This window comes from Myripristis murdjan, chromosome 5 (assembly GCF_902150065.1).
Source record: "Myripristis murdjan chromosome 5, fMyrMur1.1, whole genome shotgun sequence".
In the NCBI taxonomy this organism is placed as follows: Eukaryota; Metazoa; Chordata; class Actinopteri; order Holocentriformes; family Holocentridae; genus Myripristis; species Myripristis murdjan.
In genome coordinates this window covers 13,546,540-13,572,508 of record NC_043984.1, presented here as the reverse complement: position 1 = coordinate 13,572,508, position 25,969 = coordinate 13,546,540, and the positions used below count along the sequence as shown (strand labels likewise).

Here is a 25,969-nt window from a genome sequence, read left to right as displayed (position 1 = left end):
GCGGAATGATGAAACTCAATTCCACCACTATGGGCAATATCACTTACATGTTGCTACTAGCTATCAGCTATCAGTTACTAGCTATTTTGTTAAATCACTGTCGTATTCTGAAATCCCGGTGTGACCGGAAGTGAGTGTCGTACCTACGGTGCTGCTCACTTGCAGCAAGCCAGCACCCAACCTGTCAACAAGCTTGGCAAAGCTGGGACTAAAGTCTGTGCTGGTGGGAGGTGGACATATATCACATTCTGCTCCCCTCAGGTATGGCTAACATAATTTAGTGTTCCCCTGAGCATACAGGTGGGAACATTTTCCCGACGGGAACATCAAACATAACGTTTAAGTAGCGGTGTGCTGTTAGCATTGCTAACATTAGTTGATGACGGCTAGCTAAAGTTAGCAGGGCAGCCGGTGCTCGGCTAACGCAGTTGGTCCAGGTGTCACAACTTTGCAGTATCTGTCACTAATTAAGAAACAGACGTTTAGCACAATACTCAAATCATTTCTATCAAAGGATATTATTTGATGTTATTTTAATATTAAAACGCCAGCAGGCTAACGTTAACATTAGCTTCCCCACGTTAACACCCCGTCCAGCTAACGTTAACTCGTTTGTTGTGCTAACAGATCAGCTAGCTAAGGAGCAGCAGCACCTGATGTCAGGGGGGTTAACACTTGTCAGAAGTTTGGTACTTCACTCCTTCTGTTTATAGCAAGTAAAACCATTTTTGTCTGGCATTTAAGCCATTCGTTTCAAGCTAAAACTACTGGTAAAATGTCACCCTGGTAGCTTTTGCGTAACTCAATTTAAATAAAGGCTGGGATTTTCTGTTATGGAAGGTGCTTGGTGGTTTCCTGAAATAGCCTCAGTTAAGCCAAGTCACCAGGCAACATAAATACATAGGATGGATGTAGAGAACAGTCAAAAGGCAGAACTAATACCGAGCCTGTGATTGTGCGTTTAGACAACAGTCTAAGGCTAACCTAGAAGAATATAAGTAACTGACATCTGGATTCCCATTGTGCTGAAACATACTTCTTGGTAGGTCAGCCTTAGTAGCTTGTAGTGGTGTTAAAATTAGGTTTAGTATTGCTAATACCTGATAGAGCTAAACAGTAATGCGTGCCTTCAACAATTGCGTGAGAAGTTAAACCGTGTTTCTCCTTACGGCTTATTTTTGATCTGAGGGGTTATGCATGCCACTTAAGTGCTGCTTCTTGTAGTTCTATAAAATGACAGTTTGCCATTTCTTTGACTTAATAGGCACATGCACTATATGACTTACACGTCATTTTAGATCACATCCTGGTTAATAAGGAATATTTGAGCATAATCACGTTGGTCCTGGCAGCCTAATTTATCTTGAAGCAGCTTAGTCTGATGGGAAGTAAATAAAGGACTATTGGTCTGTTTACATTGGGTGATATTGTGTGTATGAGTGGAATGCTACCAGCGTAGTAGCATGGGGTCTAATCTAAATCCTAAGGGTGAGAGCGAGATTTGTTTTATTGCAGAGGCCAATTAGGTGTGATCTGTGTTTGTGCCAGCATCTTATAGCATCAAATATGTTGCTGTTAGAATTACATACACTGCAAGAACACCATCCTGTCTGCCATTATATTTTCAGTGTCATCATATCTGCACCTAAAGACGCCCTTCATCACTATAATATTGAATAGTCCTTTCAATGTTTTTTTTACCTGCCACTCTATTTAAAGCCAGGCTAAATGTCCCACTGACTCTTGCAACCTTAGCCTAATCCGTCTGAAAGTAGGTTACATGCATAGAGTGTCCCTGTGTTGACATGCTATGTTATTGATTCCAGTTGTTGCAGGTCTTTTTGGTGTAGTCAAACAAGGCTACAGTGTTATGGCTTTATCATGAAGGCCCAGCTACAAGTCACAGGTGAGTTATCATTGCAATAGCAGTGGAGCTACCAACAGAAAATAATTATGGCAAACTATTAAACTTAAGTTCAACTCTTTGTCATTCCAGCATAGGTGAATGTTGATTGATGATGTTATTGTTTTATTCTTACATTATGGCCCTGTTTCTACCCGACACTAACATGCATCTTGGGTGATCCAATCATAAGTGGACAGCTAACACTTGGCATTAGAATGTTTCTCCACATGCGTCTCGAGTGACCGCTTGTGATTAGATCTCACCATGTAGGCTAGCCTGCATCATTTCTGTTTGCCGAGTCCAAATGCGTTGGACTATTTTTAATCAAGGCAACAGGCATTTAACAAAATGAGACATCCCTGCTCACTTGATCCTCATTTAAATGCACCATCATTTAGGCTACTTATCATATATTTCACGTCTGTAAGTTATTACTGTCGTTTTCTACCAAAGTGCACTGCCTTTCTTTAATTTCCATCCCACTTTGTTGTGAAGCACAATAGTTTTTTAACAAGTGCAATATAAATAAATGTGATTATGATGATAATGTAGATCTGTCTGAAACCTTCAGACCCCTGACTGGATATATTTTATTTAAGAAATATAATATTGTGGATAAATAGTTTCACATTATTAAAATGTCATGGACGCAGCAAGTGCATGTCAGGCACTCTGAATACTAGAGCTTGCAATTCTCAACCTGAACCCTGTCAGGCTTGACCTAGCACATTGGTTCAGGTTCAGATTATTTAATTATTCGAGCAGGGCTGTCAGACTTTACAGACGAAGTAAACAAAAGGAGGCTTTGGTGAAACAAGCATCAGGTAGACACCCTGTGTATTTATTCACTCAACAGCTGCTTTATAGCCAACCTTCAGTTTGCATTAGGCTCATCAGCTGACAGTTGGGCTGTGCTCAGCAGAATCAGGCAGGATATTTTTTTTGTATTGGAAAACTGACGGGTCGGGCTGTTGTCGAGATTAAAGCACGGGGTGCTGGGCTAGACCAGTGCTTACACAAGGGACGTCAGTTGAGTAGGTAGTCATCATTCAGTGCGGCCTGGGGCACCTCGCTTTACCCTTCGAATGCTATGTGGACAAAAACGTCCTGGGCGACCTCCAAATGTGGCCTGAGCGATCGGATCTCAAGATGCATTGGATGCATTTACACATTTACTTATCGGTGATCACCCAGGACACATGTTAATGCCAGGAATCAGGAAACAGGGCCAATGTGCAATGCATTGTTTTGAAATGGGCCTCTCTGCAGCAGGAGGCTTCAGGAAATAGTTTAGAAACTGTCACACAGGTTTAGGATAATTACAATAGCAAGTAGTAACACTTATATCAAATCATACCTAATTCACTCATTGCCATCAAACCTCTTGGGAGATATAGAAGATTACCTGTACTGATACTGCAGATGTTTGGTGTTTTCTCTTCTCCAGTGCTCTCAGCCAAACTGAAGGAAAACAAAAAGAACTGGTTTGGCCCCAGTCCGTATGTTGAGGTAGCTGTAGATGGCCAGTCCAAGAAGACTGAGAAGTGCAACAATACACACAGCCCCAAATGGAAGCAAGCTCTCACAGTGTAAGTTCTAAAGTTGTGTTTCTCATAGATGGGAAGAGTTTTATTAATATTTTATTAATTGTTTGGTGATGTGCTGGTTGACAATAGAAATACTTGTTAGTTGTGCGGAATTTACCCAATAGTTCAAGTTACCATTGAAATCTTTGAAATACTGATGGCTCAGTAAAAATGGACAAAATGACAAATTTTATAATTACATTTGCTGGGGAAAATTATGAGACCATCCACAGCTTGTTGTGAGGGGGTTAGCTTAGACACTAAACTGAAATTGAAAATTTGTCAAATAGTTCCACGTGAATACTGAAAAGCATTTTTGCCTGAAAAGCCCTCCCCATTCATTTGCACTGTGGATGTGCAACTTGAGCAGAGATCACAGTAGCATTTTTTTCCTAAGCAATCTCAAATCGTTCTCAGTTTATAACTATGCTGTTGGCCCACATCTCAGTATTTTCTCCACTTTCTGCAGAATTGTGACCCCCTTCAGCAAGCTGATCTTCCGTGTTTGGAGCCACCAGACCCTGAAGGCAGATATCCTGTTGGGAATAGCCACGCTAGAGATCGGCGAGACTCTCAAGGCTAATGACTTGAAGCGTGAGTTTTCTCCTCTCTGTTTGCCCTTTTTCAGAATTCTGAAGACATGCAAAAAAAATGGATTCATTTACCTTCCCACTTCTCAAGACTGGAGGACTCTAACCTTGGTTTAACACTAGGCCAATGTTAGAGGTTATAGCCCACTCTTAAATGATTTTGTCATGAGAGTTTGTCTGTTTCCCAAGGGGCTGACCACTAGTAATGCCCTCCAGAATTAGAGGTTTGTTGCCCTCATAAAACCATGAGGAACTCTCGATAGAGCATCCACCACATGGGCTATTTCAGTTCACAGTGATATTAAATTCTGTCCACATAGTCTCACTTTCAGTGTTTGCTCTTTTATATCTGTCAGCAGCATCTGTATGTGGCAGACTTTGTACACATTGTACACCACACTTGTTATGTAAGACTGGCCGTCTGCTTCTGTTTGTCATGGGAAAGTTTTATTGGGCTTTGACAAACCTAAAAGCCTACATTATTTTACTGTTCCATGAGACACAACCTAACCTTAGACTATGATGTTCTCTTTGCTTAAAGTGTATGTAAACTCCTGTGTACAGTGGCTCCTCTCAGACCTGGTCAACATGTGCTAACCATGTGACATGACAGTATGTCACAATTGCCTTTCATTTGCTTAGAGCAAAAAATTTGCCTTGTGCAGTGCAACTTTACTGGAATTTCATACTAACAACTTACACAGCCTGATGCTTAGTATTTAAGACTATATCATCATGGCAACAATGAACCACTTTGGCCCATAATCATAAAATTCAGCTGCAATAGTGTTTGCACAGTTTGAGCCCTGTGATTTCATAGTCACATGAAAACACAGTGGTAGATGTCAAGAAGGCAAAGATCACCAACAGAACTCTGTATTTTAAGAGAGACGGTTGTGTCACAGTGAACAGTGTACAACAGCCATGGTTGCTATGAAAGACAAAGTGACTTAAATGGAGACTAGCCTTTACATCCCTCAGTGGACCATAAATGTCTATTAAAGTCCACTATTAATTGCTAGTTTACCTCTAACAGTTGTTTCCAAGGACAGCACTGTAACACACTGACAAAATATAGCAACTTTTTAATGTCAGTAACAATGAGTTTAAGTATGCTGTTGCCTTTTTTGTGCTTGCTTTTATGAATTGTCTTGCTTCACGCTTAAATGAGGGCCTCCTTGCACACAACAGTGTTAGGTTTGGAGGTCAAGTTCACCTGTCAGCTTTGCAAATAAACATGTTCTTTCTTTGTGCTGTACACTATGCAATGCTCCATAGTGTGTGAGGTGGTGCAGACGCTCCAGCTCTGCTCTGATAAGGATCCCCGGGATCTGGTTGGCGACCTGTCAGTTTGCCTGGATGGCCTGCAGGTCGACCCAGAAACCTTCTCCTCTGCAGAGAGAGAACACGGTGAGCAACCACACACAAAGCATGAAAACATAAATGTCATTAGTAACAAATTCAGAACATGAATGAGAAGGGTGTCATTAGGATTCTCAGGGATGCCAATACTTACTCCAACACCAATACCAATACTCTGCTCCTTTGATTTAATACTGTGTGACTGTGAGGTAGTGATCTGTGTAATGCTTGATCACCCATCACAAGGCATTACCACCCTTGAAACATTTGTGATTTCAGATGTTTTTTTTTTCTTTTCAACCTTAAACCAAGCTTTTACCAAAGTGTTTGTTCTCAAGAGTAGATGAATAATAATGATCAGAATTCATTTTCCATAATTAGTTGTCATGCCAATACAGGACAAAGGACCTTTTTCTCAGCAGCTATTTTGACAAGAAATATCACATCAACACAGGTGATACAAATGACATTAATTAAGGTTATGCTCCATTTACTAGTATTAGAGCCTTTCCAGTGAGCCAGCATGCACAACTCCAGGACCGTGGCTCTGCTACAGTTATATGGAACAGTATCTTAATTAATGTCATTAGTAAAACCTGTGTTTACCTGCTGTTTCATGTCAGAATGGCCCCTGTGAAAAAGATCTATAGAGTTTTACACCAAACGGAGATGGCCACTATTTTGAAAATTTGCCTCTCACTTTTAAAAAATGATTGATCCATATTAGAATATGGATTATTGCTGTCATTATTCATTAATTTAAAATATTTGCTTACAACAGGTACTGTAACATTTGCTTCTATAATCAGTTGTACAGTGCACATCATGTAACACTTTTTACCTTAAATGGCTAGGCATATATATCTAATAGTATTTTAGAATTGAATGTGTTACCAAGGCATTGGCAGTTGGATAGATTACACAACAACAGAAGCAAGCAATGGCTGCAGCTTCATAAAAAATATCAGTCATTAGAGATATCAATTCAGTCAGCTCAAGTAGGTGAGGACACATTTTTTAGCATTCTGGTGTCTTTGCCTTTTTTCTCCTCTGCGCTATGATTGAAATCCACAGAATGTGAACAGATGACATTAATTGCACCATCATTGCTATGTTCTTGCTAGAAAACATCATTATGCTGGGCTACAAAGGACTGTGACTGTTTGAATGACCTGAAATTAAGTAGACAGTTATGAAATGATCACAGTATCTTTTGCTTTCTCAGTTACTCTTATTTGGGTTCTAACCAGATCAGGAACTGTTACCCTAATGGCACGAGTTCCTGATACCCATCCTCATGAATGACTAATGAGGGAAAAAATCTGAAAAATGAAAACAGGCCAGCTCAGACAAGAAGAATTCTGTGGATTTGTAACTGAGAGATTCATACCAGCCTCTTCATATTCTGTTTGATTGACACATTTTGTGTGAAAGTGAAGTATAAAAAAAAAAAAAAAAAAAGGCACTAACAACCAAATGTTATACTAAGGAGCTGAAAAAAATAATTAAGTGAAAGCTTGAGGCTCATCACTGTTTGGAGACATGATGCAGCAAACTTTGGCAGCCAGTGTTTTCCACCAGCAGTTTGTAGCAGTTGCAGCCTGGTTCATTTTATGTAAATGATGGGTCTTAAATTCTTTATATAGCAGAGTGTACCTGGCGGCTTGATTGCTAAATCGGAGCACAAACTGCCATTTCTTCTTTGTCTTCTTATTGTTTGAATAAAGAAAGCATTAATGTGTATTTTCATTTTGTTCTGTCATTCTAGCCATTGTTCCAAATGGGAATGCAAGACAGAATGGAGACTCTAGTAACAGGTCTGGTACAATTTTTTTATGTTTGACCTATTTTTTGTGCTTACCTTGGGTCACACATGTACTAAGAAGAAATTATATCTGTCTAGAAATTTTTGGGAGATTTCCTATTTGGTTCTCATAACTAAATGTAAACATCTTAAACTCTTCCTACAAAAATTATCAGACTTTTATCTTCATCCCCAGGTCAAGCAGAGACACGTCTCCCTCCAGCGATTCAGATGAGTGGGTCATTGTACCAAATGGTCATGCTGTCAATGGTACAGGGTCTCCTGCGCCATCTCCAGGGGGCTCCAAGGCCTCACGTCCTCCTAGACCAGCACGCCCCCCACCTCCTACTCCCCGCAGACCAGCTGCCTCACCAAGTAGGAAAAGCACTGGAGAGATAACAGCAAATAAATGATAAACATAATAGAGGAGCTTTGAAAGGGCATGAATATTTGAATATGTTTGCAAATATTTTTTACTCTTTTCAAAAAACTATAGACATAAGGTGAAAAATATCCTGGTGCCCTAGAGTGATATCTATAACAAAGTAATTTTACGTATACTGCTGATTGTATTTCAGAAACAAAAATGAAATTTGCTGGGGACTACAATTAAAGCTAATATACTTTTCTCTACTTGTTTATTTCTTTCCAGCCTCCTCTAGCAGTTCCTCGCCTAGTGAGGTGAGCGAAGGCCCAGCTTCAGATGGCTCCTCTCAGGCGTCTGCCAGTGGATGTTCAGATTCACAGGAGGCCTCAGGTGGAGCAGCAGCAGGACCGTCACAAACAGCTAGTGGCCCCAAACCTGGGGCTTCCACCTCTGCCTCAGCAGCCCCAGGCCCTGTCGCTCCCAGAGTCACTCCTGTGAACAATGGTCCCTTGCCACCAGGGTAAGGGGCAATGCACTAGACTTGGTTCTGTAGCCACTGGCTATAGCTGCTTTACATTTATATCAAATCACATTCTTCCAAATGTCTTTGAATGTTGTTATATTTTGCTTTTAGGTTTTAGGTATGTTGAAGAATGTTAGGTTTTCATGGTTTCCATTCTCAGTATTGATATTGTATCGGTGCTGTGATGCTGTTATGTTATGAGTCTCGTAAACTGTTTATCTGTTTAATTATTTGCTTATACTTTCTTGGTCATCATATCTATATTAATGTGTTTACCCACATTATGTTTATCGAAAACTATCATGTCTGTAAATGTCTCATGAAAGTATCAACAGTCATGCCTATCATCATAATATCAACATTGAGGTATTCAGTCAAAGATGATGTGGCATTTTAATTTAGCCATATCACCCAGCCCTGCTCGTAGGCTAAAATACTCTTAATCTACATGCATTGAAAATGTCCTCAGTCTGAATCCTGTTTGTATTTTGCTCACTCATTCCTGTGTTCTCTGCAGGTGGGAACAAAGGGTGGACCAAAATGGCCGTGTGTACTTTGTGGATCACATTGAGAAAAGGACTACCTGGGACAGGCCTGAGGCTCTGCCTGCTGGGTACCAAAACACCTAATTCCTCTTATATGCCCAAAAATTTAGCCGTAGCTCCAGTTTACTGGACTGTGTGCTTACATTATAATACTGCAGAGACAAAATTTGAGAGGTGGTGGTTTTTTTTTTTTTTATAACCATTTTTACAGATGTTGTAGGGCTACATTCTGTTGTTCTACTACTAAAAAATCTATATGTCAGTGTTGGATTTATTAGAATGCAAGAACAGCTTGAACTCACTTGTGGTTGGAATGTGACACTGTCAGCTCAGTTCTGCCTCCTTTTAATTCTCTTTGTAGGTGGGAGCGCAGGGTGGACCCCATGGGCAGGGTGTACTATGTGGACCACATCACTCGCACCACCACGTGGCAACGGCCCACACAGGAGTCAGTGCGCAACTATGAGGAGTGGCAGCACCAGCGTAGCCAGCTACAGGGAGCCATGCAGCAGTTTAACCAGAGGTTCATTTATGGGGTGCGTACCTCACTATTTTAGATAAAAGGTTTTTTAAAATGTATCCATACACATACATGTCTTAATCTGGAGAATAAAACACAAAATGCTCAGTGTTATTGAAGTCTATTGAAAATTTGACTGTTGAGTGAAATCCTCTTATGGATAGCTTTGCAGCATGTTTTGGACCGATCACATGGCTTAGCAGCTATAAAATGGTAACGCCCAAAGAAATTAGAGATTAAGGTGATGTTCCATTTGTTATTGATGATGTTATTTCATGATGAGGGCAGCACGGTGGTGCAGTGGTTAGCACTGTCGCCTCACAGTGAGAAGGTCCTGGGTTCGATTCCCACCCAAGGTCCTTTCCGTGTCTGCGTGGGTTTCCTCCGGGCACTCCGGTTTCCTCCCACCGTCCAAAGACATGCAGGTTAGGTGAATTGGAGAAGCTAAATTGCCCCTAGGTATGACTGTGTGTGTGAATGTCAGTGTTTGTCTGTCTGCCCTGTGATGGACTGGCGACCTGTCCAGGGTGTTTCACTGCCTTCGCCCTATGTGCGCTGGGATAGGCTCCAGCACCCCCCCGCGACCCTAGTGAGGATAAGCAGTTTAGAAGATGAATGGATGAATGATTTCATGATGATTGTTTAAGTACACTGATATGCTATGCTGCAACCTACAGTAGATGAAGTCAGTGTCACAGGTTAGCTGTTTGAAAGACTTTATTAACATGTGCCTCATTCTCTCTAATGTTAAGCTCCAAGACCAGTTTGCACCCACTACAAATAAAGAGTTTGACCCACTGGGACCATTGCCACATGGCTGGGGTAAGTATCATTTGAAATTACATAGCTTGCCTTCAATACTCTTTTTCAGTTTTAGTATTGAGGAATGTGTGTGTGTGTATTAAATATGTATATGTACACTTTTTTTCCTTTTCTCCAGAGAAAAGAACAGACACCAATGGCAGAGTGTATTTCGTTCACCACACGACTCGGACAACACAGTGGGAGGACCCAAGGACACAAGGGTGGGTAACACTGTCTCTTTGCCTAAATACTCTTTATTTTCACAAATTATTGACTGACAAGGAGTATGGAAAAGTTCCCGTGCAGAGCCCTCTTCTGATGTTGTTGTCATCTACTTACATATGTTTCTAGGCTATAAATTCTCTGTGTTTTTGTCTCTTTCTTTTAAAAATGGGTTTTGATTTTTGCATGTGTAACATTTAGGCTGTTGAATGACAAGCCCCTGCCAGAGGGTTGGGAGATGAGGTTCACAGTGGATGGTATTCCCTACTTTGTCGACCACATTAGGAGAACCACAACCTACATTGACCCTCGCACAGGGAAATCCTCACTGTAAGTCAGTGGTAAAGTGTCTATGTTAACAGGCTCATATTAATCACACTCCAAAGTGCAAGTGCTGACTTTAGGTCATCTGTTACTGGCAACACTGCTCCTTGGTCAGAGGTTGTACTCAAGCACCTTTAGATATACAAATCCTGAAGTCAAGGGCCACCTGACTCAAAGCTTCAGTCATTTAAACAGACATTATTTTCCCTGAAGGCCTTTGTCTTGGACACAGCTGACCCTTGCTGTCTCAGTTTCTGCGCCAAGTGCTTGCTTTGGAACACAAAGCATCAAATCATAGTTGCATATTTCAAATCCTGGAATTTTGAAACAGGCAGATATAGTGCATGCACATGTGCATAAATGTACTATGTGAGTAAACAGTGAATGTAATTGTCGCTATGGTGTTTTCCCACAGTGAGAATGGGCCCCAGATCACCTATGTCAGGGACTTCAAAGCCAAAGTGCAGTACTTCAGGTTCTGGTGTCAGGTAGGTGTCATTTGAAATTTCTATCAGTTGACCAATCAGGGATTATGTTGCTGGTTTTGCACATGCTAAAAGTTCTTGCATATATGAAATGAAAGGCCTTGGTAAATTGGGGGCCAGGTGTCAAAATACTTTGATGTTCCTTGTAATACAATTTGGAATGGGATTGTAGTCTTCTATTACATTCTTTCTATTACATTCTTTCTTCGTCTCTCTGTTGCTCTGATTTTTGACAAAACATACAAGACAGTATACAGTATCTACACCTAAGTCCTCCATTCATAATAGCTCAACAAAGAAGTCAGTTTTTTGGGGTTAGGGTTTGTTTTATTTTATTTTTTGTCCTTATGACTTGCTACTTCTCACCATATTTTGCACCACAGACCGATCCTTGGGGGAGCTAGTTGAGGCTGAGCGTTTGAAAGGGGTGGGAGTGGTTCCAGCTAGAGTGTAGGTGCTGAATATAGGGGACAACAACAAACCAAATGGGGAATGAGTAAATTAAAAGTTTATCTCTCACCATATATATAAACTTAATGAGACTGTACCCTTTTCTGGTGTATAAGTTTTCCTTGATTATCCTTGGTCACCATTAAGATTCATAGGAAGAACAGCAGTTGCTGAAGTTTTAGCCCTCAATGTAAGTATTTGTATTCTTCATGTGGTTGTTTCTTTCTTTCAGCAACTGTCAATGCCTCAGCACATTAAGATTACAGTCACCCGCAAAACCTTGTTTGAGGATTCATTCCAACAGGTGAGTTGCCTCACAATCCTATGAATTTATTATCTTCTTTAATACATTTTTTGCCTGGCTGTGTTTTCCTGTTATTGCTTGACTTCTTGAACCATTTCTATTGTTTGTCTTCATTCAAAGATCATGAGCTTCCACCCACAAGATCTGAGACGGAGACTGTGGATTATTTTCCCAGGAGAGGAAGGCTTGGACTATGGAGGTGTGGCCAGGTGAGGTTGATTGAAACTATTTTCTCTAGATGACTCTTAAGCCTAGTTGCCATTGTAGCTTTTTTTGACACCACCCTACAAACAATGTGTAATAATGCATCACACTCCCGATCAGCGAGCTTTTAAGCCTTGCTCAACAAGTTTCCACAAACCCTTTTTTTTTTTTTTTTTTTTTTTAAGGGAATGGTTCTTCTTACTTTCTCATGAGGTGCTAAACCCCATGTACTGTCTGTTTGAGTATGCTGGCAAGGACAACTACTGTCTACAGATCAACCCTGCCTCCTACATTAACCCCGATCACCTGAAATACTTCAAGTTCATAGGACGCTTCATTGCCATGGTATGCTGCCCTGTTTGTCTCCTTATTACTCATACTGCCATTAATGTTTGAATTAAGTCAGACTATATGAAAAATTGGGCCCACAAAGTCAATCAAATCAGTGGGTATGGTTCACATCTATAAATCTTAAAATCTTTACTTCTAGAAATTATCTTCAGATTTGAAAATGCTCACATTGGGATCAGAATTCAACATGTCTGAATACAATCCAGCTGCAACATGCACACAGTGACAACAGATTTGGGGAGTACAAGGACAAGCATTTAAATAATTAACCTATGCAAAATGTATAATTGAGATTAGCGGATTTCATCTTAAATCATCTTTGAAATTTGATCCTCATGATCAAGTCTCAAACATGGCATTGGAATGCCAAGTTTAACTGTAGCCTTTTAGATAGGCCTTGTATTTCTGGAGCACCTGAAGTTTTCCTTGACATAGTGGATTTTGCAAGCAATCAGTCATACTCCTGAGAATATTTTGTTGTTGTTTTTTTGCATTGCGTTACATTTGATTGTTCTTGACATGTTCCAGGCCTTGTTCCATGGCAAATTCATCGACACAGGTTTCTCTCTGCCCTTCTACAAACGTATCCTGAACAAACCCCTGGCTCTCAAAGATCTGGAGTCCATCGATCCAGAGTTCTACAACTCCCTCATCTGGATCAAGTAGGTCAATCGTGATTTGATTTGACAATATGAATGATAGTTATAATGGTGATGCTGATAATGGAGGTTATTGTCAATAACAGAGTGTTAATACGATATGAATGGGAGTTTATTTTCTTTTTCTTTTTCTTTTCTTTTAGTCTTTATTTATTGTACTTTTAGTAATGAGCCCCAACTCTATCCATGGTATTATTGATGATAATCTCTTTATTCACACATATAGGGGTATTTGTTACAGGGGTATTAACAACTCAAGTGAAAAGTTCACAGAAAAAAATTACAAGCCATTTAGATAGATGGTATTGTTGTTTTAAGAAATTTTTTATTATAATAAATTTTAATTTAACATGTGGGCAAGAACTCAGAAGAATCAGTCAAAAGATATTACAGCGAACTGTTTATTTTGCATGCAGCGCAGGAAAAGTACACCTCTGAAATGAAATGCAGCTTTCAGTCAAGCTGAGGAAATGCAGGGTTTTTATACAAACAACTCAAACAATAAGCAGTTTCCTCGTGAAGCACATGATGAAGGCAATGACCATTAGTCCGTGGGTCCTCTCTTTCTATAGAATTAAGCATACTATATCCTAACATTCAGAAGTTAATCAGCATCCATAGGTCCCTACCATTCCACAGTTCAAGTCATAAGGTACAGTTTACGTCTACAGCGTCATAAGCATAGCAATATTTTTCCCCACACACGTCAACAACATTCACAGAATCAGAGCAATCTGTGTAGTTATGTATGTCTGGCATGAGTAATGCTAGTTGGAGTAGTCTTGACTGTAATGTCTTTTGTCATTGTCTATTGTCACAAAATGACCCCTTCAAGTAACTACTTTTGTTGGAGGGGTTATTTTGGTGCTGTTACCATGACGATGATAATGATGTTGGCTCTCTTTTGCCTGCAGGGATAATAACATAGAGGAGTGTGGTCTGGAGATGTTCTTCTCAGTAGACAAGGAGATCCTGGGGGAGGTTACCACCCACGAGCTGAAGCCAGATGGAGGGAATATCCAAGTAACTGAGGAAAATAAAGAGGAATACATCAGGTGCAGCTACATCATGTGTTGCCTGTCACCCACCTACTTTTCCTGATATGTTTACATTCATTCTTATATACGAAGTGCTTAACCGGCGCTTATAAACCAAACTGCCTCATGATGAATGTTACAATAGAATACACTCAAATTCCTGGGCCATCATTAATACAAGCAACCAATGGAAATGAGAGCAGAGCTCAGACAACTCTGCATGTGGACCAAATTTTCCTGTTTTTCCAATAATAATTATGTGTGATGGAGAAGTACCTCATGCTTCTAAGGCATTTAAACAACTTGTCATTAAAACTAGAAGTTGTCTTTGAAAGAAAAGTAACAGTGTTGATGTTCATGGCAAATTTGCCTTAAGGTTTTATGCTATGAATCAGTTGATTTAGCACTCTGAAAGATTAACTTTAACCACTTCTATATGGAGCATTGACCTCTTAGATGTACATAGTTTTTAAATTCACGAATTTATTTTGTTTCTGTGGGTATCAGGTTAGTGGCAGAGTGGAGACTGTCCAGAGGCGTGGAGGAACAGACTCAGGCATTCTTTGAGGGCTTCAACGAAGTTCTGCCCCAGCAGTACCTTCAGTACTTTGATGCCAAGGAATTAGAGGTACTTCAAGAAGAACACATTTTTTTTTCAGTCTTTAAATTCTCAGGTTTAAGTGGAACCAGTCACAGAAATGTTCATATGTAGTAAGTTATGCACCCCTTTAGCAGACTGTATCTAAGAAATGAATCCCAGAACACTCTTGCTTCAACAAACTCTGCTTGACGTCCCATGTGCGAGGAACTTGCTCAGCAGCAAAGACAACAAAATGACATTTTGGGACACATGTTTTCCTGTCGCTGTGCTCTCCCTGCCTGTAGGTGATGTTGTGTGGCATGCAGGAGATAGACTTAGTAGACTGGCAGAGGAACACCATCTACAGACATTACGCCCGCAGCAGCAAGCAGATCCTGTGGTTCTGGCAGGTCAGTGCTAAACACACACATACACACACACACACACACACACACACTGCACTGTTCAATCAAACTGAAAATGTGCCAGTAGTGTCGACCAGTCTTTTTAATAGCAGGCAGCAATATCAAAACAGTGTTTGCTCACTCGCTCCCTTCATCATATTCAATCTAAGCACTGTTGCTCTTCTGAGAGGGGATTTTCACTATAAATTTGATACTTAATAGAGAATTAGTAATATGTTTTTCAGTTTTGAGTCTCAGTCATGGAAAATGAAATCCCTTGGCTTCATTAGATTGCACTGCTGAAATGACAAAGGGCATTTAAAATGAAACGAGCATTTAATGCATAGCCACTTTTCAGTATTTATATTAAACTTTTTAATGTTATGACAATAGTGTGTTTAACATAGGTAAGGGGAAAGCTATGCTCTAAGGTTTTTGTGCAAGGTGTCTCAGGTACATGATGCCATAGGATTTCTTTTTCCTTGAGCTCAGAATTTCAGTAGGATCCTCTTTAGCTGTCAATGTAACTGAGAGTCTCCATGGGGTCCACAAACATTCCTCTCAAAGCAAGTGAAAAAACCTAGGGATTTTAGAAGACTGTCTGCTTTTGCAGAATGGTAGGAGAGATAATAATAGAATTTCAGTGTTATTCCCCTGTAACACTGAGAGGAGAAACGGGAGGTGTGACCATGGAATGATCTCTTGACAGTTTGTGAAGGAGATGGACAACGAGAAGAGGATGAGACTGCTGCAGTTTGTCACAGGAACCTGTCGGCTTCCAATGGGTGGCTTTGCCGACCTCATGGGTACGCAAACTGGATGACACAAACATACACACACACTGCTGTATGTTGCATTAGCGTGGCCTCTTGTTTTGTTGTTGCTTTTTCCTCATTCATGTTTATCCATGATTTATCCAGGGAGCAATGGTCCCCAAAAGTTCTGCATTGAGAAAGTGGGCAAAGAGAATTGGCTTCCAAGAAGTCACACATGGTAAGGCCAATTGTTTGTTTTATTTTCTTTACATTATACATATGCTTGAGGCATCAGACAAGATGTTTTTTTTTCTGAATCTACTCAGGATTACATATTGCTGAGCAAGACCTTTTCTTCATCTGTGATTAAGATAGTCATGAGACTCTCTTTATTGTTAGCCTTAAATTTAGCATTTGAAGTTATATAATGCTCGTGACTAATTGATTTCTGAAGGTGTGTTTAATCCTTGTAATTGCTTTTGTTTTAATCTGTGTCTTACTTGTTAAGTGTGGGGAAAAAGGGTGTTGCTTAGTCAGTGCACTCTATGTAATTATAGGCTACAATTTAGGCTTTTAACAGATGCTCTTGTCTGGAGTGGGTTACATTTACTGCAGCAAGAAAATAAGTGAATATTCCCTTAGATATCACCAGCGTAATTTGTAACAGAGTGACATGCAAAATTATTGTCAGCATTGTATGAAGTCAGTTAGCAAGTATAAATATACTAATATAATAATGTAATAACAGCAGCTAAGTGCCTCATTTTTTGTCTCATTTGTCCAATCTAGCTTTAATCGTCTGGACCTCCCTCCTTACAAGAGCTACGAGCAGCTGAAGGAGAAGCTGATGTTTGCCATCGAGGAGACGGAGGGCTTTGGGCAGGAGTAACACAGCACTCTGTCATTTAGGTTTCAGCCAACAGCACTCCTTCAAAACATTCTCCTAGAACTGATGCTAAACTGGTGGATAGACACACAAGTCTTTATGCTCCGTCACATTCTCACAGCCACAAGAGATCCATGTCACTTCCTCCTTCTGAATCACCTTTCACCCATATGATCAGTCCCACTCTAATCCAGCTTGCCTTACTTAGCTCCTGCTCAGCCCACAAAGAGGCGATGGAGACGAAAAGGATGTGTGTCGCACCTAATCATGTGTGCACTGTACATTGTTAGCGTGATGTTTTCTACACGTTGTCCCGTGTTTCTGTGCAGTAGTTCTTCACTAATGTCGGCAGAGCTGCCTTGTCTGACCTATGCACTCAAAAAGTTTCAAAAAGAAAGACCATACTTGTGCGTTTTGACTGGTGATACAAGAAATCTTCACACCTAAAAGCATCATAAAAAGCACATCTATGGTTTTTGGTGTGTCAGACTCAACGTAGATTTTTTTAACCTTCTGCTGAAAGAATGGATGGATGAATGAATTCGAGTCTGGTAGCACATACACAGTTTCGATTAATTTTGATAAATATAATACTGATTGCAGTGATAAATTCACTTTTTTGACATGTTGGTTTTCTTTTATAATGAGTTGAAATCTTTAACTAGTTTGCACATGATCATATGAGCAGTGAGACAGTGGTGATTGTTATTAAGAGAGGCTATATTTTTATCTGCAGTAGTTTTCTAGAAAAAAATGTTTCTGCCCATAATACACCCAAGCAAATGTTTGTTTTATCATTCTTTTGATGTGGATTTAGTAACTGTCAACATTTATTTTTAATTTAATTGATAATTCCATTTATTTTCAGCCTCCACTGTGTTTTTGGGAGTTTTTGCCATCATGACAGACAGTTGTGTTCAAAATAAGCCCATTCACTGTAGAGCCTTTCATACCTCCAGGGAGCACTGCTGTTCAGCACACACAGGGCCAGCGTGTTATCTCCAACAGCTGAATACAAAAGTAATTACAACACCTTGCTCAGCTCAGTAACACTCACACCGCAGTTACTTTTATCTATTGGAACATAATTACATAATTACTTTGTTGGTCTTGTGCTGTGTTCAAGTGGTAGAAGATTAGGCTGCTGCAGTTTGAAAGCATCCTTTAAGTTTTACTGGTAGTGGAATGCCCATGTCCAAAATTCTTTGTATTTAAATACTTAGAATCAACAATAACCAAACTACAGCAGATATTTCCCACATTTTTTGAGTGTAGTCGGTTGTACTAGTATGAATATAACAGGTAATTGAGATTTTTCATACCTTTGATTGGCAACTTCAGTGGATTTGCTACTATATGTGCCACTATGTTGGCATAGTGTTACAGTTTGTGATGGGGGATGGCAGATGTCACATTTCTTTTACTACATACTTGTTTTTCCCTAATCAGGGTTATGGGGTGCTGGAGCCTATCCCAGTATGCATTGGATCAACCCACTGGTTATTGCTAGTGGGCTGATTTGGCTGGATTTTCACAGTCAACAACTTAAATTCATATTTGGAGAACATGAGCACAGCATCAACAGTCTTCTTGCAAATTAGCTCATGCTAGTTAAAATAGCATATCTAAAACCACAATGTATATAAGTTTCAGGTATTTGGATAATAGTTTTCATCATTTTTGGATTCAGCTGTTGGACATCAACCAGCTTGATGTGTGTGTTGGAGTGCAGTGCTGCTTGTGACCTGGAGTTATAAAAGCTCCACTGGTAAGTAAGTGATGGAAATTTTTAACACAACTGTGATGATGAAAAATTAGGAAAATTCAGTTCAGGTTGAAAATAAGAGGAATTAACCACTGAAATCCCCAATATGAATATTTGCATAATGACAAATATATTTAGTGAAATAATTTGTTGTGATTTGATTTGACCTTAACTTCCCAAAGTGGATCATGACCACCTCTATCAATAATGACACATCGAAGATTTCCACAGTCTATGACAAGCGAGACATGTTACTGATGAAGTGGGAGCATTGGGATGAACTGTGTGATAGAAAATAATAATTCACTAGATGAATAATTAGACCCACCGATTCCCACTGAATGGTAGCAACATCTGGTAGATGTAAAGAGATAATATCATCCAAGATTGATGACTCAAAGGTATCTTAAGTGTTTTATGTGTTAAATAACAAATGCAGTTTATGTAAATATTATACTTACCAAGTAGAAAAAGGTGGAAATGATCTTGAACATGAACATGTAATTCACCCAAGCCCAGGACCACTCTGGGGAGTAGGCTTAAGATTTGATTGAAATAATGGTGAAGTGGCCCTAGTTTTATAGGGTATTTACCATTAACGTTTGTACAGTGTATTTCATGTCTTTTCCCAAAGTGCTAAATTGAACAAAATGACCAGTCCATAAAACACTGTCTCTAATTCATATTGGAAACTTTAGGACAAAGTCCTAAACATTAGGAAATCACCATGGAGTTGGCAGTTGTTCCTTCTTTCTTTATTTTACTCACTAAAGCCGCAATGAAGAAGTCAGCTTTACAGTCTTAACCTTGCTGTCCTACGTCATCTCACTTGGTTTCTAAAATGTTCCTTTAACCGGCCTGTCAGTAATATTAATTTGTAGACTTGCATATGAAAAATGTTATGACTAAATATGAAAGCGTACATTGTGAAGTAGTACTGTTGAATGATTTGTCGCTGTCTGAACACCAAGTGTACAATTTCATTGTGTGTCCCTGATCTTTGAAAAGTCATAATTACAATTTCAGCTTCAGGTTTCCTGTAAAATTGCGAAGGATCCTGTTAACAAATTTCAGTTATTGATTAGCCCATGTATGTTCAATGTGGCTGTACTTGATATCTGATCTGTATTGGCTCTAGTAGGTCAATGACATGTCATCCACTCTACAGAGTATAAGGTTGACCTGTATTGATTATTGATTATTGATTATTTAGATCACAGATCTGGATCCAGTTCTGCTGTATCTCAAACTAAAAAAGCTTTCAGGCTTATTGACCCTCAGTCTGTGACTAGACTGGCTCACTGGACACTTTGATGCCGTCAAAAGATGGACCTCATCTCACTCATTCACGTTTTTCCCAACAACACTAGTGGTAATTTCTCCCCCACTAGTAATTCACCACAAGACATTTACTTCTGTCTCTCTCTTCAGTGTTTAAGCTACAGGTGTGGAGGCTTGTGACGCGATTGTTATGAGAAGAAAAGAAAAAGTAAAGATTTGTGATTAAAATTCTGACTGTTGCATATTTAACAGATTATAAATCATACAGTCTAATCAATATTGGTATTGACTTATTTTGGGGGAATTAAATGTATAGAAATATGCAATATAATACTTGTAGTTCTACTGATTGAATTGTGAATCAAGAATCACTTTCTCCTTTGTTGAGGCGTTTACTTTTTGATAAATAGAAGATAATAGTTGATTACTATTTATTTGTGGTCACTGCAATGTTAACAGGATGGGTTTCATGTGAAAATGGAACTGATTGAGAAAATACAGTAATAAAACAACGGGCTTCTGGACACTTGTCATAAATTATTTCTGTTTTTTTGTTTGTTTGTTTTACACACAAATGGCAAATCTTGAGCGAGTTGTATGTATTTGATTGTTTTTATTAAGTTTTATTCATGTTTGTCTCCTTGGTATTATGCCCTTTCACAGTAGGCATTTTGACATGTAATAACAGGTAAGCACAGGTATTACTGGTGGCATTAGTGGAGTTTCTGTGGGGTTTAGGTCTAACAGAGCAAGAGACCCGGTGTTGTTCGTCCTGGCACACTACACAGGCTCTGCTACACTTAATGTCACCTGTGTTTACCTGTTGTTTCAGGACAAAATGACTGCTGTTAAAAAAAAAAAAAAAAAAAAAAAAGCCCTGCTTGTTTTGGATGGTAACCACTGAATCATGAATTGACTTACATCTGCAATGCCAGGTGAATCAAATTAACCAGCTAGTGGGATGGAAAACCAGTGACTTGTGCTAGGGGCGCCAAGCAAGTGAAGTGTTACCATCAGCTGAGTCTTGGGTGACAGCCAGCCAAAACCAGTATGACACACACAGGTGTTGAAACAGAGATGTGCCAACAACACAGCAGAGAGAAGACGTCTTCCACAGAACTTTGGCTTGATCGTCAATCATAGCACAAAGTGACGTGCGGCAGATGCTATCATGATTGGATGCTTTCTCATAATAAGTGGAAAATTGCATCATTTACATCAGGGGTGTTGAGCCATAGGGGACCAAGAGGCTGCAGGTTTTCAGCCAAAACCTGCACCAGACGATTTCACTGATTAGTGCCTTCTCTCTGCCTGAAGGTGAGGTGAAATCACCTGGCCCTGATTTACATGTTGTGAAATCAAAGCCGTTCATGAAAGCACATGGCAGCACAAAAATATCACGATCCAGTCAAAATTAAATATATTAAAGAAGGCAAAAATCTATTTAAAGAAGCAATAGATATAGCGTCCCTGTTTCTTTATGATTCAATTTATTATGCCAGCATTGCATTTGCACCAGCAGGACTAATGAAAGCACTATTTTGAGCCCACATAGGAACCATTGTTTCTGTTATGATGCCATACGGCTGATAGTCGCTGCAACACTTCCCCTCGGTGTAGCATTTATCTGTGTCCTCTCAGCTGTCCTCAGACATGGCAGGTGCAGAGCTGATGAAAACTCTCCTGTATACCATTAATAATGTGCTGCAGCAGGAGAAGTACAAAGCAGCTTTGGCAGTTTTGAAAGGATTCAGAAACGGAGCCGTGTGAGTCAGCACGTTCAGTATAAACTACGGCAGCTAACGTTAGCCGATCAGCCGTTACGTTAGCCGGCGGTAGCAGAGGCATTACACTGCAAAGTAAATGCTAAGCTAATTTGAGTGTCATGCCAATGGAGCTATTTTGGCTGTCTGGACACTGCTGCCACTGTTACTGAGCTAAAGTCATGTACACAACATTATTGGATATTTTTGGCTCTTCATCCCATATTAAAATGTATTTGTGTAGCGTCAAATCATAACTAAAGTTATCTCAAGGCGCTTTACAGAGATATTATTCATCCAGTAGCCTATTGGGGTCCTGGCTATGTTTTTGACTTGCCATCATCCTTATGTTGTGATTGCATTATGTGTATTATCTCCTGTTTTTCTTTCCTAGATATGGGGCCAAAATCAGAGCCCCCCATGCCCTTGTAATGACATTCCTGTTTAGAAGTGGCAGGTGAGAAATTGAACTCTATCGCATTTTAAGATTACAGTGCACTCAACACCTGTATATTCTGCAAAAAAAAGCAACCTTTTATTCTCTTCTGACCCTAGTTTGAAGGACAAACTAAAAGCCATTTTGAATGCCACATACACCCACTCCCGAAACCTGGCGTACTTTGTGTTTACGTACAAAGGACTGCAAGCGTTACAGGAGAAGATCCAAGGGAAGAGTCTGCCATCTCAGTCCTTCCTGGCTGCGTGCATTGGAGGATGGTTAGTGTTTGGGGAGAACAACAACATCAACAGCCAGGTATGATGTGTCTGCAGTTTGCGAATGTCCTCTTGCCTCGGATTTACTCTTTTCTAAAAACAAAGAGTATATTCCTCAGAGTAATCACAAGCACCCCTCTTCTGATATTCCTTAGATCCACCAATCTGCTGCAGATGATTATATTTTGATTTTTCTTTTTCTTTCTAGATCAACATGTACTTGCTGTCTAGGATCCTGTTTGCCCTGTCTCGGCTGGCAGTAGAGAAAGGATATATCCCCCAGCCTAAGCACGACCCTTTCCCGATGTTTGCCACCCTGGTGTGGGGAATCGTCCTGTGGCTGTTTGAGTACCACCCGCACACCCTGCAGCCCTCTCTGCAGTCCTCGATGAACTATCTGTACCATGACAGCAACGTGTGGCATGATATCTCAGACTTCCTCATTTTTAATAAGCCAAGAACTGTTGCACAAGAATGAACCCTTGAATTTATATAGGCTATATATATTTTCTGTACGGACCAGCTCTCTATAGCACCCTTAAGAAAATAATCCCATTATTTTTTTAATGATTTTAAGTGATTTTATTTCAAATATTTTGAATGTTAATATATTCTATTGCCAGAATGTAGTTTGCAAATTTATATTATGAATTAATGTGTCATTGAAAAGTGTGGTAGGTGGTACTCAACCCATAAAAGGGTGGGGAAGTCATGTGAATGCTCACATGGTGCTGTCCGTTAAAATCCTCGCTGTCATGGGAAAAGGATGTTGAATGTGGCACATGGTAGTCTACACTTTCCCTGGACCAACAGTCACAATGGCAGGGACATGAGACCAGGGTACACCCTGGGAAGTAGATATGACTAAAGAAAACATTTTTTAAAAAATTAAAAAATGATTATTTGTTTTGTGTAAGTGTTCAGGCCCTTTGCTATGACACTCCAAATTAACCTCAGATACATCCTGTTTCCCTCGGTCATACTTGAAATATCTGTAGGTATTGATCGTGGTTCACCTGTGCAAAAATTAATTTGATTTGACGCAATTTAGAAGAGCAAACAGCTGTTAATATAAAGTGCCACACTTCACTGTGCAAACCAGGCTTTCACAGTGTGATAAGGACTTCCAAGTGCTTCAGGATATGAGCGAGTTGTAACGATGACTTTGCCTAATATATGCAATAATCAAGCATTATACCTCACATATCCACTCAGTGTCCACTTTATCAGGTCCAGCTGTACAATCTACTACAATGCAACAGCTCTGCCATATATTCTACCTTTTATAGTCTTCAGTTTTTGTTGACATTGTTGAGAATGTATAAATTTAATTCTATGTTTATTATTCAGGTTGCAGTTTGAAGAGTTCCTATACTGGACTACATTAAATTGAGAGGTGTTTCAATTTTTTTGTCCTTCCTCTTCCTATTTATGAGGGGGACAGAATATTGGAAACACCTCAATAAAATGCAGTCCAGTACAACAGCCGCACAAACTATGAGCTCAATGCCAAACATATAAGTGAATGAACACTTCTCTTATTGTGACAACAAGAAACTTTAAACTTGATGGCAGAATAGTTGCATTGGATTGTATTAGATTGTGCAGGTGGAGCCAATAAAGTGGTCACTGACTGTGTTTGGGTCAAGTGCGTTTTGGCATTAAAGCTGTTAAAGTGTTGAAAGTGTGTTGTAACATTGTTTTTTATTTGTCTTGGATTCATAACCTTTTTGTGGTGGTGCTGAAATTCCCATGCACAGCTGTGCTTTTCCACAGAATTTCACTCCCAGCTAAAATGAAAATGCGTTTTTTATCACGGCGTGGCTTGTTGCCGTGCTAGAAACACGTCAGCTTTGTCAACTGTTAGTCATATTCCTTGGATTTTGTTTGATTTGCATATATGACATCACTTGTTTTCATGTCATTTTTACATGATTATTATTACATGATTATTATTATCTTGTTGGATTATTTGTGATTGCTACTGAAGAACGGTTGGCCTTGATAATCAAAAAATAAAAAGTTCAATGCAGTGTCTATCAGCCTCATCACTGCCTTCCAGTGTCTTGTCTTTATGTTGCTTGTGACCTTGTGATATTATCTGCATATAACATGAAATCTGTGTAAATATTTTCTCAATGAGGATGTCTTCATTTAAATCAAGTTTCTCCAGAAATCACTATTCGTTTTTAACTCTGCAGAATGGCCATTTTCCTTTGTCTCTGCTGATTTTAATTTTTTTAGGTTTTAGCTCTCTAAGGAAAACACTGTCTTGTGACAACATCAAATTGCCTGTGATGGATGAAAGAAACATTTTCATTTCAGTGCCTGTCAGATGATTATAATATAATTCAAGCAATAAAGGTTATGTATGTGTATGCTGTTACTGTTTACATATAGACAGACACAGCTGCAAGCTCATTAAATAAATCCCACCTTTTTTTAAACCTATATATTTAACGATATTAAAGCAGCATGAGCTCAGTGCCCCAATTAGTTTGGTTTTGACTGTAAGTGCACATCTACTTTTCCCCACATCCTGATTTTGTTCCATTTGGGGTTTATTTCTGCATTTGGCTGTCAGCCAGCTCCTCAGCAGCCTGTCCGTCTTGTCACTCTCAATATTCATTCCTTAAAAATGCATCCCACCCTGTAGCTGTCAGTTTATATAGGCGAGAGTGCCACCACTTCTTCAGGAGCTGTGCAGGCTGTGTTTTATTCTCCATACCAACTGTATAAACATCAGCTTAAACTTAAAGCTGTTGAAATCTCCCACGTCTTCACTGTGGGGCAGAGCTAACTGTCAAATGGCATGTTGTCAGACTGGTAGGCAGTGAATTGAAGGGAGGGGAGCTGGGTGTATGTGCGTGTGAATGAAAGAGAGAGAGAGAGAGAAAAAAAAGGACAAGCCGTGTGTGTGTGTATGTTTCGTTTCCCACCTATGTGATAGTTTGCTGAATTACAGATTAATTATGCCACACCATCCTCAGGCTCTAAATGTACTGAGCGATGTGCTGCTTTAGAGTTGGGGATGTTGTTCACTAACGCAACTGCAGACAACAAACCTGACTGCCCCAAGCTGTTCCTTCTCACTTTCTGATTTTTTTTTTTTTTTTGTATAAGGATATAACTTCATATCTTTCTACAGAAAAAAAAAAAAAAATTGACTATTGCTCCTAAATATACATACCATTATGCTGGTAAATTACAAAAGACCAAGATGCTCAGCTCTGCTTACAATGTTGTTCAAGAGATTGTACCCAACTTTACATTTTTTTACCTGCTACTATTAAATGTGCCAAAGAAAATTTTCACACATATTTTTGGGACAGATACATCATTACAAAAAGTCTTTTTCTCTGAACCACCCACAGTTGTGCTCTACCAAGGTCGGAACAGCAGAGACTGTTTTGATAAATCTGATCAAACTCCCCTTATAATGGCGTCACAAAATAAACTTGCTCTCATTCCTAATAGCAATTACAGAAGTGGGTCCTGTGGCCAAGAACCTACAAATTTAATTTCTTCAGACACCCTCATTCTGCTAAAAATGTTTCTCTTAAACATACAACATGCATCGCCAAGGGGGAAAAATACCCAGTTGCATCACATTTTGTGGAGACCTGATGAATATTGATGATGAAATTATTCTTTGAGAGATTCATAGAGGATTATTGAAGATATTCACCTGACTCTTTAAGATTTTAAAGGGTGTTATTGCAGCTTCATTTGCTACACACACACACACACACACACACACACACACACACACACACAC

At 39.5% G+C, this 25,969-nt stretch overlaps 2 protein-coding genes across 2 annotated transcripts; both read left to right on the top strand.

Moving 5' to 3' along the window:
* The first annotated feature begins 145 nt into the window (after positions 1 to 145).
* Positions 146 to 20,243, top strand: LOC115358938 (E3 ubiquitin-protein ligase Itchy). Its single transcript, XM_030051096.1, has 24 exons — positions 146 to 261; positions 1,827 to 1,906; positions 3,354 to 3,495; positions 3,962 to 4,086; positions 5,361 to 5,492; positions 7,213 to 7,261; positions 7,445 to 7,623; positions 7,901 to 8,135; positions 8,656 to 8,751; positions 9,045 to 9,219; positions 9,956 to 10,025; positions 10,144 to 10,228; positions 10,431 to 10,559; positions 10,969 to 11,041; positions 11,721 to 11,792; positions 11,913 to 12,001; positions 12,182 to 12,341; positions 12,876 to 13,009; positions 13,921 to 14,061; positions 14,551 to 14,671; positions 14,929 to 15,033; positions 15,737 to 15,833; positions 15,948 to 16,020; positions 16,572 to 20,243. The coding sequence occupies exons 2-24, from the start codon at positions 1,882 to 1,884 to the stop codon at positions 16,669 to 16,671; spliced, it is 2,607 nt and encodes an 868-aa protein (XP_029906956.1). The 5' UTR covers positions 146 to 261; positions 1,827 to 1,881; the 3' UTR covers positions 16,672 to 20,243.
* Positions 20,244 to 21,329: 1,086 nt separating this feature from the next.
* pxmp4 (peroxisomal membrane protein 4) lies at positions 21,330 to 24,239 on the top strand. Its single transcript, XM_030051112.1, has 4 exons — positions 21,330 to 21,480; positions 21,872 to 21,934; positions 22,033 to 22,231; positions 22,400 to 24,239. The coding sequence occupies exons 1-4, from the start codon at positions 21,368 to 21,370 to the stop codon at positions 22,667 to 22,669; spliced, it is 645 nt and encodes a 214-aa protein (XP_029906972.1). The 5' UTR covers positions 21,330 to 21,367; the 3' UTR covers positions 22,670 to 24,239.
* The last annotated feature ends 1,730 nt before the right edge of the window (positions 24,240 to 25,969 follow it).